Below are 19,588 nucleotides of genomic sequence, written 5' to 3'. Positions count from 1 at the left end.
TTTTTGTGTGAAAGAGCTTTTGATTCCTGCACTTCCAGAAAAGGTAAATATAGAAAGAGGTTATGTGACCCCACAGCAGGTATACAACCTCCTGAATGCTGAAGCAGGCCAGCCTTCACTGCATGATCCCTATTACATACTTATACTGGACTGCCGCTCTGCAGAGAGGTAACAGTGATGCACATAAACATACACGTCGTTCAGTGAAAGGACTGTGAGTGGTTCTGTCTTTTAAGTTTAATGGTAACTAACTAGTGTGTGTGTGTATACATGTGCAGATATAAGCAGAGTCACCTGGTCACAGCCCGTGCCAGTGTGACAGTGATGCATCCAGAACTGGGCTGTTTGATAAGCTGTGTTCAGCTGCAGGAGTTTTCTATAATACTGCTATACGCTGAAGAAGGCCAAAGTCCAGGTATAACATTCTCATAATGTAAATAAAATAAAACCTAAAAAAATAAAAACCTGTCTAATTAAAATAATAATAATAATGATATTGCTAAATACATTTTATAAATGAAGTTATGCTATATATATATATATATATATATATAAATCAATATAAATGCATTATTTATAAATATAATTAATTACATTAAATAAAATGGTAATAATAATAATAATATAAACAAAAAGTTATTGTAATACTTTTATATTAATTGATAAATAATTGATAAAGTGTAACATAACCTCATAATTAAAAAAAAATATTATTTCGCTATATCATTATGTTTAAAAATAAAATTGCGATGATAAATAATTTGATAAATTAATATAAAAAGTGTTATTTATAAATACAATTTATAATATGTCAAATAAATGACAATATGTGTAATAGGTAACACCTTATTTTGATAGTCCAGTTTAGACATTTTACTAACTAAATTATTATTATTATTATTTAAACAAATTATTGTTATTTTTAAAAGGTATATTTATATAAATATAACTATTTATATTAATTATTGTATTTATCTTTATCTTTGTTATTATTATTATTATTATGTTAATTGTTTTATTAGACTTAATAATAATAATAATAATAATAACTTTGTATTATTTACAACAATGAAAATAATATGTTAAAATAATGTATACTTATAAAATAATATAATAAAAATACAATAAAGTACAAATATTATGATAAATATATAAAAATAATAATGTATAACTATGGATGTATATGTGGCTTTGTGCTCTAGTTGGCAGTCAGGAGGCACGAGCTGACTCTCCTACTCTCCAGCACTGTTTCTTCCAGCTGAGTGCTTTGGGAATGGACCCTGTAATCCTCCAGGGGGGCTATTCTGCTTTTCACTTTCTCTATCCCTTTCTGTGTCTGTGCACCCCTCGCATGGTCCTACTGGAGTCAGAGCGTCGCTCCCTCACCATCTATGCCTCTGAAATCCTGGAGGGGGCGCTGTACCAGGGCTCTGCCTCGCAGGCACATGACTACCGTATCATCAAAAACCTTCACATTACGCATGTGGTCAATGCCACAGCTGAAATCTCAGATGCCTTCCCGAGTGTTTTACGCTATCTTCGGCTACGGCTAAGTGACGACGCACAGCAGGATCTTCGGCAGGCCCTTCCAGAAGCTTCTCGGTTCATTGCTGAGGCTTTGCGGGGGGCACCGGGGGCACCAGGCGGCCGGGTGTTGGTGCACTGCAGCCTCGGCCGGAGTCGTAGCTCAGTGCTGACGTTGGGATTCCTGATGGAGCATCGCCGTTGGTCTTTGTTACATGCTTTTCGTTGGCTGAAGGAAAGACGTGCTTGCGCTGCCCCAAATGCTGGGTTTCTTCGGCAACTCTCTGACTATGAGGAACTGCTGTTTGGTCAGCGCCTCACCTCACTGGATGACATCCGTCTCTGAGAAATATTGAAGGAAAATATAGTGACATAAAAAGGAGGAATCCTCTTCATGCTCATTTTTCATATTTGCTCAAAACTAGTAAGATGAACATTCAAGTAGGATGGGGGGGGGGGAGCAAAAAAGTAATAGTTTTTGATGGGATTTCACTGTTTAAACAGGTACAAAACAGTAAATGCTTTTTTTTTTCTTTTAGGATGAGGGACTAAAGGTGACAAAATGTATTTGTGTCTAGTTTAGGTTTGTAATGATATAAATGTTTGGTTTATAAGCTTCCAATATAGGAGAGAGATCTATGGACAAAAAAGCAATAAAGTTAGTAAAAAACAAGTTTGAATCAGTAGAGTAAACAAAAACAGCACAGAACATACACAGCTGCAGTCTGCAGTGTTTGACATTTTTCTGCCCTTAATGATTTACACTGAGGACTGGGATAAAGAAAAAGTTGGAAATCAGTCTCACAGGAGCGTGCCAAATTCATTTTAGTATAGAGCCAGATGTTTGGCTAGTGTTGCGATGACAGGAGTATTACAAGAAATCATAATTGATAAAAAAAAAGAACGAATTGAAAAAAATACTGAAGACAACTCTCAAAGGATTGTGCTAAAACATTAAACATTTTTATTTTGTAAATGAGCATTTCAAATAATACAGAACATTTCTTTTAAATTATTTGGAAATGCTGAATATTTTTACATCAATTACACTGAGCGCAATAAACTGTCATTATAACACAAATGCGTGCCATTGTATCTCTATTGTGGTATGGTTTCACAAACAAACAGAAAAAGTACAGACATTCTTCAGGCTTTGTGACAAACGTTTGCTTCTTTTATAGCTCAGAGTTCATTTGGAAAGCAAAGGTTGCATTCAGATTCAGAATTGAAATCAGCAGGAGTAACTTTAAAGATAAATAGCAGCTGCCACTTTATTTAACCACAATAAATCTCAGACAGTTGTTATAAATCAAAATGAGAGGAAGCAACAGAGAAAGACAGAGCATTAGAGGAGAAAGAGAGAAGGAAACATCCACTCCTTTTTTGCACAGAAAAAAATTCATCTGGAAGTAAAAAAATACAAATAAAACAATGACTTCCCATTTTTTTCAGTGCATATTCATTATGCAACAGAGCTATGAAATACAAAAGATAAAATGTGTAATACCTGAAAGTGAAATAAGTGCATAAAATATTCAGCCTTGACACATAATGGCATGGTTTTTAAGGAATAATTTACCCAAAAATGAAAATTTTCTGAAAATGTACTCACCCTCAGGCCATCCAAGATGTAGATTTGGAGAAATTTAGCATTACATCATTGCTCACTTGACCCTCTGCAGTGAATGGGTGGTGTCAGAATGAGATATAAAAACACCACAATAATTCACAAGTAATGTAAGTAATCCACAAGCTTCTCTATCCATAACATTTTTGGGTGAACTATTTCTTTAATGAAGGATGCATAATGGATTCTACAATTTAAAAAAAAAATCTATATGTTGGATAATTGTATTATATACAATGTCAGTACAAAGTGCTAAATATGTATCCAAACTGTAGAACAAATGAACACCCCCAGCTGTATCAAGTACCACATCAGAAGGATGGCCCTTATGGAATGAGATGTAGGAACTGTACTATGCGCATGCGCAGTTCAATTCCATCTGGTTCCATTAGTTTGGGAGAGTGTGTGAGACTCTGCACGTAGCTCAGCGGAATCCCCACCGCCAGAAGGCGAGAAGAAGAGCGGTGCAGCCTCTCGGATAAAGCCCAGCTGCACACCACAAGCATCGTAAACACAGAAGAGTTCTCCATCCATGCTGAGCTCCTCATCTCATCTCATCTCATCAGCATCACTAGAGCAACATCTGGATCGATTCACTGTTTCTCTGCGCGCGGTGACAGCCTGAAAGGTACGAGGATATTTACTTTCCAACCTCTCAGGAAATTTCGTTTGGTTTATTGTTAAAATAATTATTGTTGCAATGTTGTTTTTCATCGGTAGAGCAAATGTAATGTGATACATAATACCAACAATACAAACATAACTCCTTCCTTTGATATTAAAAACTCTGATGTCTAAAAAGAGTTGGAAAAACTCTTTTGGTTGTGAAAATGTGGCGCACGTGCACGAGTTTATCTTGCACTCATTCTTCAAAGTACACAGTAATATAGTCACAATAATAAACAGTTTAAGTGGTCAGTGATTGAATCTTTAGTAAAAATTAGTTTCAAGCTCATTAAGCGATTAGATGTCAGACTTCGGGTTTTGTTTTTCATATATGACAAACTCTTCAAGTTTTTTTTTCTCTTATGAAGAATAAGTATGTGGTCTAAAGCGGATTTGGACCAGGCAAACGAACATTACATTATTTGCAGCATTGTATGTTGCGAAATAATGTTACAAATATGTTAAAAGTGTTTCTCTGCGTCAAGCACGTTTCATGGACAGACCCACTGCTGCAGTGAGTACTCTGAGTAGAGTATTCCATGTTTTATAAAGTAAAGTCCCATCTGTCCTGCTGCACAGATCTTTTCCTTTCGCAATTCGCATCTGTTGTCTGTGAACTTTTTGAAGAGTCTGCAGTCCGGTTCTTCTCGAATTTTCGAGGGGGCGGGGCGAAGACGTGGCAGTTCCGTGTCTCAGCACCCAATGAACTGCGGCCGGCTTCCATACTGGACCCTCACGAGCTCACGCACTCCACTAGGGTCTTTCCTGTAATTATGCAGGACCTTTTGAATTACTGTATGCAATTTGTAAGAAATTAATTTACTAGTGCTGTAATCTAAGTAAATATGTCTATAAGAAGATATGCAGACAAGTATGGGCAAAACTGTAACAGGGTGCCTAAAAGGATGGGAATGAAAAATTAAAGTTAGCCATTGCTTGAGGACTGACAGTTATTGTGAACTCATTTTGATATTATGATGATATTGATTATGACAATTCATCAAACACACTGCTAATACTTGTTTCAACCTGGCTTTTGGTTAAAAGGATACAAAAGATTAACAGGATAGTGACAGTAGCATAGAAAGTGATATTATGGGACACATGAAGCAATAATGAATTAATAATAATAATTTATGCATTTAGTAGATGCTTTTATCCAAAGCAACTTACAGTGAATTCAGACTATGCATTTTTTACCAGCATGTGTGTTTCCTGGGAATTGAACCCACGACCTTTTGCGCTGCTAACGGAATGCTCTACCACCGAGCCACAGGAACACAATTATCAATTATCAGCAATATTCTCAAAAAATAAATTGAATTTTGATTAGGTGAAAGTGAAAAAAATCTGAAAAGTTGTAATTGCAATACAGTATTGAAAATCAAGATTTTTCTTTAGATTAGGTTTAAGATATATATTTTTTTTATTTAGGTTTATGAGGTTTAGAGGAGATTATTCTGGGAATTAGTTCTGACTTGATTTCCCTTGATGTCTTTGAATAGTAAAGAAAGTTGACGATGTTCTAATGCTAGATGTTACCTTTGAAAGTCAATTATTTGATTTAAGATTTTAATTTCTATGTAGATCTTTATGATAAAGCCAGTTCTCTATGTTAAGGCATGCAAGTTCACGTGTTACATTGTATCCTTCATGATGATCTTATACCCTTCATCTTATTCTGACATGTGGTATTACCAGTAGTTCATGCAAGATGCCTGCTGGTTCAGACAGGTTCCTTCTGCAGAGCACATGAGCAAGCACAGAAGAGCAGGCCCCTTAAGGGCATTACTTCTGCATATTTCATGTGTCAGATGCTTTTTGCATACCATGACACATCTGCAAAATATTAAACTCTGATATGCATTTTAGATGCAACATTTGTAACTGATAATACAACAATACTGATAATACTGGTGCTTATGATTTTGTGCATAACAGCTTTGTGTGGATCTCTCAGTGTGTGTAAGTTTAATCAGGATATTTGTCTAATGAGGCATTCTCTTTGCCCCGAGGCTTTCCCCTGGTTGCCGTAGTTGTCCTTTTCAACAAACAAACGTGACATCTTGTTTATACATGCTGACGCTGGCTTAAGCACACAAAAGGGATTTTCCCACAGGCCTGGTGTGGTGCTCTTTGTTTGCCCTCTGGATTCCACCTTTGTGCCGAAATTCTGATCCTGCAGTGACCACTCTGTGGTCATGTGTATCCCAATGGGTGTGCGCTGGGGGTTTGGCAACCAAAACCAAATTTTTCAATGTATTTTCAGTGTGATAATTGGTTCAGTAATGCATTTTCCTTGCCCTGAGAGTTGGCTGTCGTATCTGATTGTGTTAACACATCAAAAGGCAGAAAAAATACATTTTTACAACATCATCAAAAAGATGCATTGCATTGTGTTAGATTTATCCCATATGACACTCTCTGTTTCTCTCAGGATGGCTTTGTGTTGGTTCCTGTTGAGTTTCCTCTTCCATTCCCTGTATGCCCACAGTGACTTCTTCACTTCTATAGGTGAGTTGATCTTCCATTGTTTTGTTCCGTACTGTATCCATTCCTTATTAGGCTATACATCCTGCCAAACATTCGAAACTTGCAGGAAGTGCTTGTGACCAAGGGGTCATTCAAAGGTAGCATCAATGTTTTTTTTTGTTTTTTTTGCAAGCTATATATATATATAGTAAGCAAATATCAGAAAAATTGTGACTTTTTGAATTTGGCTTTTTGACTTGTAGGTCAGATGACAGACCTACTGTACACAGAGAAGGACCTGGTGACATCACTAAAAGAATACATCAGACAAGAGGAGAATAGACTAGAGCAGGTCAAAGAGTGAGTAAACGCACATGTTCAACATGTCTGTCTGCTTGGGGAGTTGAGATTGTCTTTTGCCTCACAAATAACTAGACAGCTGGTGAATATTCTGCTTCTTTTCCTGCAACAGGTGGGCAGACAAACTGGACTCACTGACAATCACAGCCACGCAGGACCCTGAGGGATTCCTGGGGCACCCGGTCAATGCCTTTAAGCTGATGAAACGACTCAACAGTGAGTGGGCTGATCTGGAGAGCCTGGTGCTGAAAGACACCACCAATGGTTAGTGACATTCAAAGTCTGACATAGTAATTAGTGATGGGCAGAATGACATTATACATCTCTTTAAAAATATATTTATTTATATATCACGTGTTTATATAGTTACTGTTTCAAGTGTTACATAATGTTAAGCTATTCATGTGCTGATATCTGACTTATTGTTCATTTACTAAAGAATGACTGTTGCATTTGTTTTGTATCCATCCTTTTATGTAAAGCACTTTGAATTACCATTGTGTATGAAATGTGCTATACAAATAAACTTGCCTTGCCTTGCCTTGCCTTGCCTTGCCATCAATTGTCCTTTTCCACATGGCTAGGAAATATCGATATAACATTTTCAGGTTGAATTTTTAGCAGAAATAACAATGTTCTATGATGTACACTACACTTTAAATTTTTGTTGGTTGGTACGATTTTTGTTTAATGTTTTGCAAGAAGTCCGAGGCTGCATTTATTTGATCAAATATACAGTGAAAACAGTAATACTGCAGTATTATTGCAAATGAAAATTAACTGTTTTTCATTTGAATATATTTTAAAATGTAATTTATTCCTGTGATGGAAAAGCTGAATTTTCAGAAGCCGTTACTCCAGTCTTCATCGACACATGCTTTTTCAGAAGCCATTTTAATATGCAGATTCAGAGCTTAAGAAAAAAAATCTTATCATTGTTGAAAACAGTTGTGCTGCTTAATATTTTTGTGATATTTTTACAATATACTTTGATTAATAAACTTCAAAAGAACAGCATTTATTTGAAATTTTTTATAACATTATAAATGTCTTTACTGTCACTTTTGATTAATTTAATGTGTTCTTGCTGAATAAAAATATGAATTTCTTACTGACCCCAAACCTTTGAATGGTAGTGTACTGTAACAGTGATTTATGATTTTAGTCATACAGCCCACTGCTATTAGTAATTGCATTAATTGCTTAAATGTCTCTGTATGTGTTATAAACCTTTTAATCTGTTGTAATCTTGTAATCCTCAAGGTCAAGCCTCTCTTCTCTGTTTGTTCTCTTTTGTAGGGTTTATCTCCAATCTGACCGTCCAGAGACAGTTTTTCCCAACAGACGAGGACCAGACAGGAGCAGCCAAAGCTTTGCTTAGATTACAGGACACATACCAGCTGTCTGCCAACACCATCTCTAATGGAGACCTGCCTGGTGAGCAATTGTAGATGTCTGTGTGTTTATGCATTCCAGACCGTGCATATCTTTATCAAGTACATTGCGTTACCACAGTCTGTGTGAACCCTATGAGAAGCATCATGCTGTGTCTGTGATAACTTGCGTATATATCTCTTTGAAAATCTTTGTAATGTTCCCATGGGATAGAGTGATAAAACCTGTGCCATAAAAAAAAGAAAAGAAAACGCCAGTTGTTACAATCCATCTCGTTGTTTACACCTCACCTGGAAGTAATGTGTGTTTCAAATGCGTGTCCACAGATGGTTATTTAGAAAAGTAACCCTCATTGTAGCATAATGGTTGATTGACTGCTGAGAAGGAGGTCCTTTGGGACAACAGTGAAATAGACATCTAAAAAATAGCATCATAATCATATTAGTTTCATGATAGTTAGAACAACGAAAGTCAATATATGACATGTAATTATAGAGACTATTTGTTTTTATGTCTCCTCACTGGTGTGACCTCAGGTGTTGTGCACAAGAGCCGGATGACAGTGGCAGACTGCTTTGAGCTGGGAAAGATTGCTTACTCTGAGGCAGATTATTATCACACAGAGCTCTGGATGGCTCAGGCCCTCACACAGCTGGATGAAGGGGAAGAATCCACCATAGACAAGGTCTCAGTCATGGACTACCTAAATTATGCCATCTACCAGCAGGGGGAACTAGAGCGAGCCCTCGAGCTCACCAAGAGGATGCTGAAACTGGGTAAAACAAAATCTAACTAATCATTTAAAGCTGCATTACGTAACTTTTTTTGGTTAAAAATGTAGTTTCTGGTTAAACATAGACAAGGTCTCAGTCATGGACTACCTAAATTATGCCATCTACCAGCAGGGGGAACTAGAGCGAGCCCTCGAGCTCACCAAGAGGATGCTGAAACTGGGTAAAACAAAATCTAACTAATCATTTAAAGCTGCATTACTTTTTTTGGTTAAAAATGTAGTTTCTGGTTAACCTTCTTATTTTGGACATATTTCTAAGACATAGTAGCTGTAATTCCGAAGTACAGTGAATATCCACACTGGTGTGTTGACTGACAGCCCACACATACACCTCAAAACCTCAAAACATTAGATTCAGCCGCGCTGCAGAGCCGTGCGATGCACAATCCACGTAAAGAAGATAATTCCACAATTCTTCTGTTTTTATTAAGATTTTAGTTTTAGTATTTTTGTTATGTGCTTTAGTTATTTTATTATATATTAGTTTTTTTAATTCATTTTCATTTTAGAAATTTTTGTACTTAAAGAGGTCATATGATGTTGCTAAAAATAACATTATTTTGTGTATTTGGTGTAATGCATATATGTGTTTATGCGTTCCAAAAACACATTATTTTCCACATACTGTACATTATTGTTTCTGCTCTATGCCCCGCCTTTCTGAAACGCGTTGATTTTTACAAAGCTCATCGTTCTGAAAAGCGAGGTGTGCTCTGATTGGCCAGCTATCCAGTGCGTTGTGATTGGCCGAATACCTCAAGCGTGTGACGGAAATGTTACGCCCCTTACCATACTGTGATGCCGTGTCCCGGCCGGAGCGACGAGACAAAAACATTAAAACTCATTATAAACGAGGCATTTGTTGCATCCAGTGGGGACATAATCACGGATTATAGTGACTTGTACTGTCTTTTTACACATGGTGAAAGCCGATCCGTGTATTTCCTCAGCGATCAGCACGGATCAGCTCCAGGCATGACAAAGCAGATATTGTCCTCTTTTGGAAGGCCAAACAAAGTAGTTTCGCTTTCATAACGAAACACACAGCGTCTCGACATGGCATCAGCAACAATACTACAGCGAGAATCAAAGTTACGCCTTCTTTCTTTGCGTGAACATTTGGGCGGCGTTATGCAAATCTTCCCACATTGTGACGTAGATATGTGGGGGCGTGTTAGAACGAGCTGTTTTAGGTAGGCGTGGTTGACTCTTAACTTTTATAAAGAATATCTCTTTGGATTTGAGACTTTAGTCTTTGCAACTTTACAGATCTTCTTTATGCACCAAGAGCTTATAACACTCCAAAGAGAAAGGAAAAATTTAAATCGCATCATATGACCCCTTTAAAGTTATTTATTTCAGTTAGTTGCCAAGGCAGCATTTCTAATTGTCCTTTTTTTAGTTTTTCATGTAATATTTATATTTTATTTCATATTTATTTAATGAAAATAATTTTTTATATTTTTAGTTTTAGTTATAGTTAACAATAACAGCACTGGGCAAATGTAATCTTTATAAAATCTTAAAAATAAATATTAACATTTCATTTGATACATTATTATAATGTTATGATGTCTATAGCATTTAAAATGTAGCATTTAACACTCATTTAAAATGAGTTTTATTTTTAATGTTTTATTATTTTTTTTGTTGTTTAGTTAAGTAATAATTATTGGCTTGTAGGGAATGGCCAGAATTTTAGTATATATCTTTTTGATTTTTAGTTTATTTGAGTAGATAGGACCTGTGCCTATTACCTACATAGAAAATAACCTTGCCTGGGGTGATGATGACTGTTGTTTGAACTAACTTGCCTTAAAGGGGCTTAAATTATAATTAATAAATGATAAGAATGACATATATGGGTTAATAAGGACAATGGTAGAAACAATGAACTTACATGACATGGAAATGATGACTGATGGCAGTAAAATATGTTTTTTCTAACTTGGAATTGTCTTTGTGTGTGTGTGAAATGAATCTCAGACCCGAATCACCAGAGGGCCAATGGGAACCTAAAGTACTTTGAGTTCCAGCTAGAGAAGCAGAGAAAGGCAGAGGCAGAGAAGAAGGAACAGGAAGATAAAAAAAGAGAGAAGAAAGTGCTGGACAAACGTGACTCTCAGAGGAATCGGTCCAAAGACCCTCTGCCAGAGAGGAAGAAATAGCCTTTTTGTCATATGGTGCTGGATAAAAGAAAGAAAGAGTAAGAAATTCTCTACTTTGTTACTTTTTCTTGCAGTAGTTGTCATGTGGTCTGTGCAGAGGGCTTGAACAGGGACAGAGTGATTCGAAATTACAATTTGAAAGTTTAGGATTTAGTAACTCATATTCATTTATGCTAATAACTAAGGAGTCAAAATGATTTCAAATTTTGCATCGCTGCTGGTGTACAGTTCTGTCCCTGTTCTTTATATAGCTTCAGTTCAGAAAATGACACTAAAGTGACCCCTCTCTCTCTCTCTCTCTCTCTTTCTCTCTCCTTTTCTGTTCTCTTCATTCTTTTTATTTGCACTTTCTTTGTCCATGTTTTTGTGTGTTCTTGCTCCTCTTCCAACCTTTGCTCTCTCTCTCCTCTTTGCTTTGTGTAATGGTGAATAGCTAAAGCGAGCCACTGTGCACGATCCCATTACGGGAAAACTGACCACTGCCCATTACAGAGTCTCCAAGATGTAAGGGATCAAAAGGTCAAAGGTCAAAACATTCTATCCAAAATCATCATCTCTAGAGAGCCCCCTTAAATTCATACTGTGTTCGGATACTGGATTAAGCCCAAAAATCCAACCTTCACTTGGCTGTAAATTAGCTGTAGAAGGTTTAGTGACCCACTTTCACAGGCAACAGATGTTGGAGTCTTTCTTCTCCTACACTCCCGTTCATATTTTGACTATTTTAAATATTTGAGAATTGATAAATAAATAATTGTGGATGCACACGTACAGCACAGCGCCTTGAGTTTCTGCATGACAAGCCGCTGGAGTCTGTGACCTAAAATATCTTTTTTAATAGAGCTATACATAGTTCTGTTGTCTCACTCATATTTCCACCCACACCAGAGAGGTTTAACTTATCCTAGTTATTATGAGTGTGTATGTTTGAGAACACACGTCTCAGCATGGGCAGACTGGGTGGAGTCGCTGGAATACTCAAGGGTTCCTTTCACATCAAAAGCTATGAATGTGTTGGATTTTGAGTTTAAGACATGTGAAGAGAATAAATATATTAAAATAAATTGTATATACACTACCGTTCAAAAGCTTGGGTCAGTAGGAGTCTTTTGAAAAAAAAAAAAAAAGTTTATTCAGCAAGGACACATTAAATTGATCAAAAGTGACAGTAAATATATTTATAATGTTACAAAAAATTTATGTTTCAAATAAATTCTTGATCACCAAATCAGCATATTAGAATGATTTGTGATCGATCATGTGACACTGAAGACTGGAGTAACGACTGCTGGAAATTCAGCTTTGCCATCACAGGAATAAATTACCTTTTAAAATCTATTAAAATAGAAAACATTTGTTTTAAATTGTAATAATATTTCACAATATTACTGTTGAAAAACTTTTTTTTAAAAATCTTACTGACCCCAAACTTTTGAAGAGTAATGCGAATGAAATGCAATTAATTGATTTATTTAATCATTGTAGGTATCAGTTAGCAATGACTTTGGGGAAAATAACAGTTTCATGTGAGAAAACATGGTTAAGTTTAATGTTTTAGTTGATTTGCAGTAGCTGAGGGGCCTCTCTCTTTCTCTCTCTCTCTCTCTCTCTCTCACACACACACACACACAGTCACACTCATTCCTATTCCTGAATGAGTTCACTGTTGCTGATTTCCTTTACTCTGATATTCAGTGTGAAGAGAGAGTGAACTTATTTTGCCGACTGCTGTCTTCTCTGTTTTTAATACCGTTTTCCACTCTTCACGGCTTCACCTGTCTGTCCGTTTCCACAATCAGACATTTTCACATTCATAACTAAATCAAATAAATTAATCCATTTTATAGCACGTTAGAAGTCTTTTCACCACAAACATGATGTGAAAACGTCTGAAAATCATTCATGTGCATGTTGTGGCATGTGTTTTGTTTATTATTATATAGTGGCATATTAATTGCTTTTGTATATATTTGTTTCACTTTTTTTCAACTTGCACTCATTTTCCTCATTCTAGTGCTTGGCTGTTTGGATATGAGCATTCTACGATTGAAAAGATTAACCAGCGTATCGAGGATATAACCGGCCTGGAAATGGACACAGCAGAAGAGCTGCAGGTAAGAGAGGCTTTCACGTAATCAGCCAATAAGATGCTTTTAGCTTGATGGCACATTCACGTAACAATAATCCACCCATTGCAATATTGCTTTGTTGGAAATGTTGTCATAATCAATATTTTTCATCCAAGGTTGCAAATTATGGAGTTGGCGGTCAATATGAACCTCATTTTGACTTTGGAAGAGTGAGTACCTGTCCTTCTTTCACAGATAAAAAAGACACACATATCAGACCTTTAAATCAGCAAAGCATTATTATATTGTTTATATACACTACTGTTCAAAAGGTTTGGCGTCAATGTGTTTTTTTTATTCAGCAAGGACACATTAAACTTGTGCTGTCAAACAATTAATCACGATTAATTGCATCCAAAATAAAAGTTTTCATTTACATAATATATGTGTGTGTACTGTGCACATTTATTATGTATATATAAATACACACACATACAATATATATTTCAACAACATTACTGCATTTGCTGTACTTTGGATCAAATAAATGCAGGCTTGGTGAACATAAGAGACTTCTTTATAAAACATTAAAAATCTTACTGTTCAAAAACTGTTGACTGGTAGGTTATATAGATTACAGAAATGTTATATTGTAATGTTTTATATATATATATTTATTTATTTATTTATTTTTTATATATATAACATTTCTGTACCCCTCACTTCTGAAATGATGGCTACGCCCCTGATTCACACTGTTTTTTTTTATACGTACAGAAAGATGAACCAGATGCCTTTAAAGAACTTGGAACAGGAAACAGAATTGCCACTTGGCTCTTTTATGTGAGTGACCTGTTTTTCACATGCACACACTTGATATAACACTATATGTCAAGACACGCTATTACTTTCACCATTTTATGGTCTTCAACATGATGTATCACATGTCTGATTTTATAATTAAATATGCTTGTTAAAATGCTTGCTACAAATTGTAAAGTAATGTAAAATTATACATGCGCTGTACTATCATGACTTTTGATATGTTGCAGATGAGTGATGTGTCAGCAGGCGGCGCTACAGTCTTCCCAGATGTTGGAGCAGCAGTATGGCCTAAAAAGGTGAATCACCACTAACAATAAATTACTTTTCATAATCTGTAAACTAGTTGATTAATTTTACTATTCACTCTCTTTGGTTGTTATCTTTCAGGGTACAGCAGTGTTCTGGTATAACCTTTTTGCCAGTGGAGAAGGAGACTACAGCACAAGACATGCTGCCTGTCCAGTATTAGTAGGCAACAAATGGGGTGAGTCTGTAGTAAATATGGCATTTATGTATCATTCCCTTAATCAGTTGAGAAGCAAGTATGCAAAAGTAAATGCTTGGCCAACAACATCTGTAACAAACTTCTTTTCTCACTTATTTTATTCTCTCCTTCTATTCTTTTCCTCCAGTATCAAACAAATGGATACATGAACGAGGTCAAGAATTCAGACGACCCTGTGAAATGTCAGAGAATGAATGACAAATTCCTTTCTTCTTTTATTTCCTGTTTAGTGTCATGGTGTCAGTTTTGGTCAGTATGGGATGAGTGTCTGTACAAGGAGTGAATAACTGTGCATCAGTCTATGCAGTCTTCTATTGACGTGCCCTTCTACCCAAATATTAGACTCAGAAATGTTGTGAGGTTTTTGGGCAGCACATACCGTGAATGTAAGCACCATGAATATGCAGAGATCCAACCGAATGATTTATTTTAGTTTATTTATTAAGAATTGATTTTTAACTTCTGTCTTGTCTTAAACTCCAACAGACCTCTATTTTTTGAGAAGTTACTTAAGTCTTTCATTTAAACCACTGAACACTCCATAAACCTTAGTGTAATTGTTACAGGGAACACAGCAAACTGCAAGACCAACCTTTTAAGACCAAAAGATCTGTTACAAAAATATGTTTTACGAATCCCTGAAACACCTACAAAAGTACCCAAGAGTATTTTCTTCATTCCTGAGGCCAATGCGAAAAACGTTCATTTGTATTTGTTCTCTTTTGTTGTTGTTGTTGTTGTTGTACTTGTGCGTATGGACGTGTGATAGTTTTCTACAGAAATAAATTCTATGCTCTCAGTTTCAGTTGTCTTTTGTTTGCCTCAGTTTATAAGTAATCATGATATGCGTGAGCGCATTTAGCACAATGCAAGATGGTCTGGAGAAAAATGCTGTTGACTGGCCATTCTTGAATTATTCTGAGATTGATTTTCAAGCAGTATACAGTAACAAGGATGTCTGACTGAATAAGGAATCTCCTATTGCAAATTGTATTAAGACCAAAAGATCTGTTACAAAAATATGTTTTACGAATCCCTGAAACACCTACAAAAGTACCCAAGAGTATTTTCTTCATTCCTGAGGCCAATGCGAAAAACGTTCATTTGTATTTGTTCTCTTTTGTTGTTGTTGTTGTTGTTGTACTTGTGCGTATGGACGTGTGATAGTTTTCTACAGAAATAAATTCTATGCTCTCAGTTTCAGTTGTCTTTTGTTTGCCTCAGTTTATAAGTAATCATGATATGCGTGAACGCATTTAGCACAATGCAAGATGGTCTGGAGAAAAATGCTGTTGACTGGCCATTCTTGAAGTTATTCTGAGATTGATTTTCAAGCAGTATACAGTAACAAGGATGTCTGACTGAATAAGGAATCTCCTATTGCAAATTGTATTATCAGCATAACAATTTAAGTTAAAAGTTGAATGAAAAATTTGGTATTTTGCCCTTGTGCTTTAATGAGCATCACTTGAGCTGCATGAACTCCACAAGTTTGTGTAAAACCTCATATTCATGTTCTCCAGCATAATTGGAGAATACAAGGATCATCTTGTGGAGAACCTTTTTGTACAATAAAACCCCTCCTGCGTTCTTTTGCATTCAGTGTGCATAGCACCACCTAGTGGACTGTAGTGTAATCAAGATGAATTTCTGCTGATTCTTCCTCCTATTTTTCTCTTCCCCCCCCCCTCCTTTTCTGTCTTCTTCCCTAATTTAAGTAACTAATTTTTTCTGTACCATTCAGGATCATACAGTACACATATAGCCAATTTTCTTGTGCATTGTACAAACTGCAAACTCTTAGCCTAATAAAGGAATATATACAAAGGAAGTTAAGAAATAACTACATTCAATAATGAAACCTAATAATAAAAACAAACCTCAAAATAATATATCCAAAATATTAACAAACTTACATATTTAACAATATATTTAACAATAACTAAAGTAATACACCAATTAAGCATCAAAACGTTTGTTAAAGTGACAGTAAGCTTTATTTTACCCCTCTCCCCCCATTCTGACTGCAATGGTATAGTCCAATTTCCTGTTCAACCGTTGAGAAAAGAGGCAAAACAATTTCTGCATTGGCCTGGTTGTATATTGAATCTCTTTTGCTAAGCTGAAGTTGTGTAATATTCAGTTTTTCAATGGAACTGAATATTACACAACACCGTTCAAGCAATTGCCATTGAGATGAATGGGAAACCAACGCGTAGCTCTTTATTTCCAGGCAGACCTCATTGGGTTTGGACATCAAAAGGTAAAACAGGTTTATTACCAGTGCCTGCCCTATTATATAGCCTGCCTTATAAACACTATTTTAAGTGACTTTGATCTATGAAATGACAGCATAAATTATTTATACCTAAAATTAACTTTTTAACAGAACACCAAAAAAAAAATCTAAGCAATTCTGGTAGAACCAGTGATTAAACTATGCAGTGAAGCTCGCTTTTTTTTTTTTTACTGATTTATTTACTTTAATTTGAAAAGATTTATCTGTGTGAGTTATGTACTATTGTGAGTTTAGGCAGCTTTTAAGGTGTGACTGCATTTGTTAAATGTAATGGAGAAGTTTGCTTGTCTGTTACATTAACGTTAAAATAACGATTGTGAGTGTTGTGGGTCCCGCGGGTGGAAGGAGAAGAGGTCATGTGACCCATCGGTACTAATTGACAGCCGCTCCTCTCATTGCTGTCACTGCTCGCGCACTGCGGCCGCGAGACTGGAGAGCAACACGAAAGAAAGAGACACGTGAGGCACTGAAGAGTCCACTTACACCCAAAAACTCAAGCTTAGAAGCCGAATATCACAATTTACCCATCAAATAGGAGAATATAACGCTTGAACGGTTGAAAATGATGAATCAGATCGAGCTTTCGGTTCCATATGATAATGGATATGAACCGGACGATTACATGATGCAGGATGAAGAATGGGACCGGGATTTACTGCTGGATCCAGCATGGGAAAAGCAGCAACGGAAGGTAAGAATTGTTTAATTTGCACTTAAATATTAAATTATATAATGATTTACAGATAATTAGTTAAATGATAAATATCATTTAACTTTAAGTTTATGTATGTTAAAACTTTAATTTATTTTCCTGTGTATTTTCTCATATTTTCTTAGATATATTTTCATATAATTATATAATTATTTACTATATATAATAATTTAATAGTATTAATACTTAGTTTTAAATACTTAAGTTTTTTATTTTATTTATTTATTTATCAATCTTAAGCTGTCATTTAGCTTAGATTCAGCAGTTGTTTGCGAAGGAATCCCGTCCCGTTATGGGCTCTGTGGTCTGTCAGTGTCACGGAGGGGTCTGGTTTGGCTCCGGCTGTCGGGAGCGCGTGCTGAGGATGGATGCAGCGGGTACCGAACTAACAATAGCGCAGCAGCGCGCGGCTCTGTGTGTCTGTTGCTGATACGATTGGAATGCGGACTGTCAACAGATGCTTCCAACACAGGATGACGTCCTTGGGATTAGAATGGATGCAGGGGCTAATTTTAGATCCCCCACCAAAAGGCATTATAGTAGCTTAATCCGGTGTCCTTGGCAGGGAATTCTTGTATATATATATAAACATCGCCTTTATTTATTGTGTAGTCTATAATAGCGTTTTTAGATATATACTGAACTGCATTGGACAGGTGCTTTACTGACATGTAGTCTACTATAACTGATTTCATATCAAACTCTACATTTGGTGTATGATAGATTTTTGTTTGATGGAGTTTTAATGGTCAGAGTCATCACAAAGGGATATCTAAACAATCCACAGCTTCAATCCTATTATAGACTAGAACCACATAAGTGAACTTGCATCTTGCAGGCTCACCTTCACTTAAACTGATTCATTCCTTCTCTTGCTGTAGCACAATTGCAACACTTGTTTCACTCTGAGTTGTAAAACATGTACATTGATTGTCATGATTAAACACTTTCAGAACTAATTTAGTCAATTTATGAGTATTTGACCTGTAATATTTTTTGACATGTTTGGTGATTACACTTACATATCAGACCACATATATTTGAGACAATTTTACATGACTTTAGTGATCTTTTTTTTTTCTATATTCACAAAATGCAGCCCCATTTAAGTAAAAAAAAAAAAGTTTAGGAAGGAAGTTAGTCTCCACTTAGTCTACAGGACCTGCGGTCTGCATATAGATCCTCTGTTAAATCTGGTTGGCTTAATAGAACATGATTGGTTGTTCAGGCCTAGTTGGATGATAATAGAATTCATTTAGGCCTTAAACTGAACCTCACTTACTGTATTTATACTTAGCAGATCCTTTCTTACCGAAGCAACTTACAAGATATTTGTAAATAGCTATGGCTCAAATGTTAAACATAGATTTATATTGCTTGGCTTGTTGATCTGTAATGTTAGGGTCTAATCATTCTTTCTTATTCTTCTAGACCATTGCCCCACGCAGGCATGTTGTGCAGACACACCCTAAAGTTTTCCAGAATGAATGAAATTCTTTCCTGTCCGATTAGACAACACAGCATTGCAATACACACATTATATACACTGCATTCTCACTCGTATCTCTTTCCTCAGTGTGGGCCTACTTCATCAGGTCTCTTATCAGAAACAGACTCTGCGGAGAGAGCTAAATTTACACTCTTACCTCGCAGGAATGCACTCTGGAGTCCACAGTAAAGCTTTCATCTGCCCAGCAATGACTGAGCCTGTTTTGAGGGATTAAAAAGACGCTCCATTGAGTCTAAAAAATGGCCAAAGGGTAGCGGTGGATTTGAGAGTGCAACCTAATACAGATGTGGGCAGCAGTACAGCCACATTTTGTTCCAAGAAACGGTACCCAGCATTACTGGATCATAACGTTTGTCATTTAGATTAGATTTGCCTGTTATTCTAATGCAGTATGCAAAATCCAAAATTAACTTTTTGTTCATTTTAAATGAGAAAACTTGTGTATATACAGGTGCATCTCAATAAATTAGAATGTCGTGGAAAAGTTCATTTATTTCAGTAATTCAACTCAAATTGTGAAACTCGTGTATTAAATAAATTCAGTGCACACAGACTGAAGTAGTTTAAGTCTTTGGTTCTTTTAATTGTGATGATTTTGGCTCACATTTAACAAAAACCATTTTTTTAAAAAAAATTCACTATCTCAACAAATTAGAATACTTC

At 36.0% G+C, this 19,588-nt stretch overlaps 2 protein-coding genes across 3 annotated transcripts in view; both read left to right on the top strand.

Moving 5' to 3' along the window:
• Positions 1–3,546: 3,546 nt before the first annotated feature.
• Positions 3,547–15,203, top strand: LOC107717052 (prolyl 4-hydroxylase subunit alpha-1-like). Its single transcript, XM_016523695.1, has 16 exons — positions 3,547–3,779; positions 6,255–6,331; positions 6,553–6,649; positions 6,762–6,913; positions 7,949–8,086; positions 8,581–8,729; positions 8,908–8,998; positions 10,824–11,004; positions 11,080–11,092; positions 11,439–11,509; positions 13,020–13,119; positions 13,251–13,304; positions 13,852–13,917; positions 14,127–14,195; positions 14,287–14,383; positions 14,532–15,203. Exons 2-16 carry the CDS (start codon positions 6,256–6,258, stop codon positions 14,600–14,602), a joined length of 1,425 nt encoding a protein of 474 aa, XP_016379181.1. The 5' UTR covers positions 3,547–3,779; position 6,255; the 3' UTR covers positions 14,603–15,203.
• Positions 15,204–16,540: 1,337 nt separating this feature from the next.
• Positions 16,541–19,588, top strand: part of LOC107717091 (alpha-actinin-2-like) — a 19,699-nt gene continuing 16,651 nt past the window's right edge. Inside the window, exons 1-2 of one of the 2 annotated variants that reach the window (XM_016523738.1) lie at positions 16,541–16,667; positions 17,049–17,394. In XM_016523738.1, coding sequence (XP_016379224.1) covers positions 17,266–17,394 — 129 coding nt within the window. In that variant the 5' untranslated portion in view covers positions 16,541–16,667; positions 17,049–17,265. Of the gene's footprint in view, positions 16,668–17,034; positions 17,395–19,588 lie in introns of those variants that run through there. The other variant, XM_016523739.1, reaches the window with a different exon arrangement.

The sequence above is a fragment of the Sinocyclocheilus rhinocerous genome, unplaced genomic scaffold, assembly GCF_001515625.1.
Source record: "Sinocyclocheilus rhinocerous isolate Xijiao unplaced genomic scaffold, SAMN03320098_v1.1 scaffold119, whole genome shotgun sequence".
Lineage (NCBI taxonomy): Eukaryota > Metazoa > Chordata > Actinopteri > Cypriniformes > Cyprinidae > Sinocyclocheilus > Sinocyclocheilus rhinocerous.
Note: the sequence above shows the minus strand (reverse complement) of the source record. Positions and strands in the feature narration are given on the sequence as shown.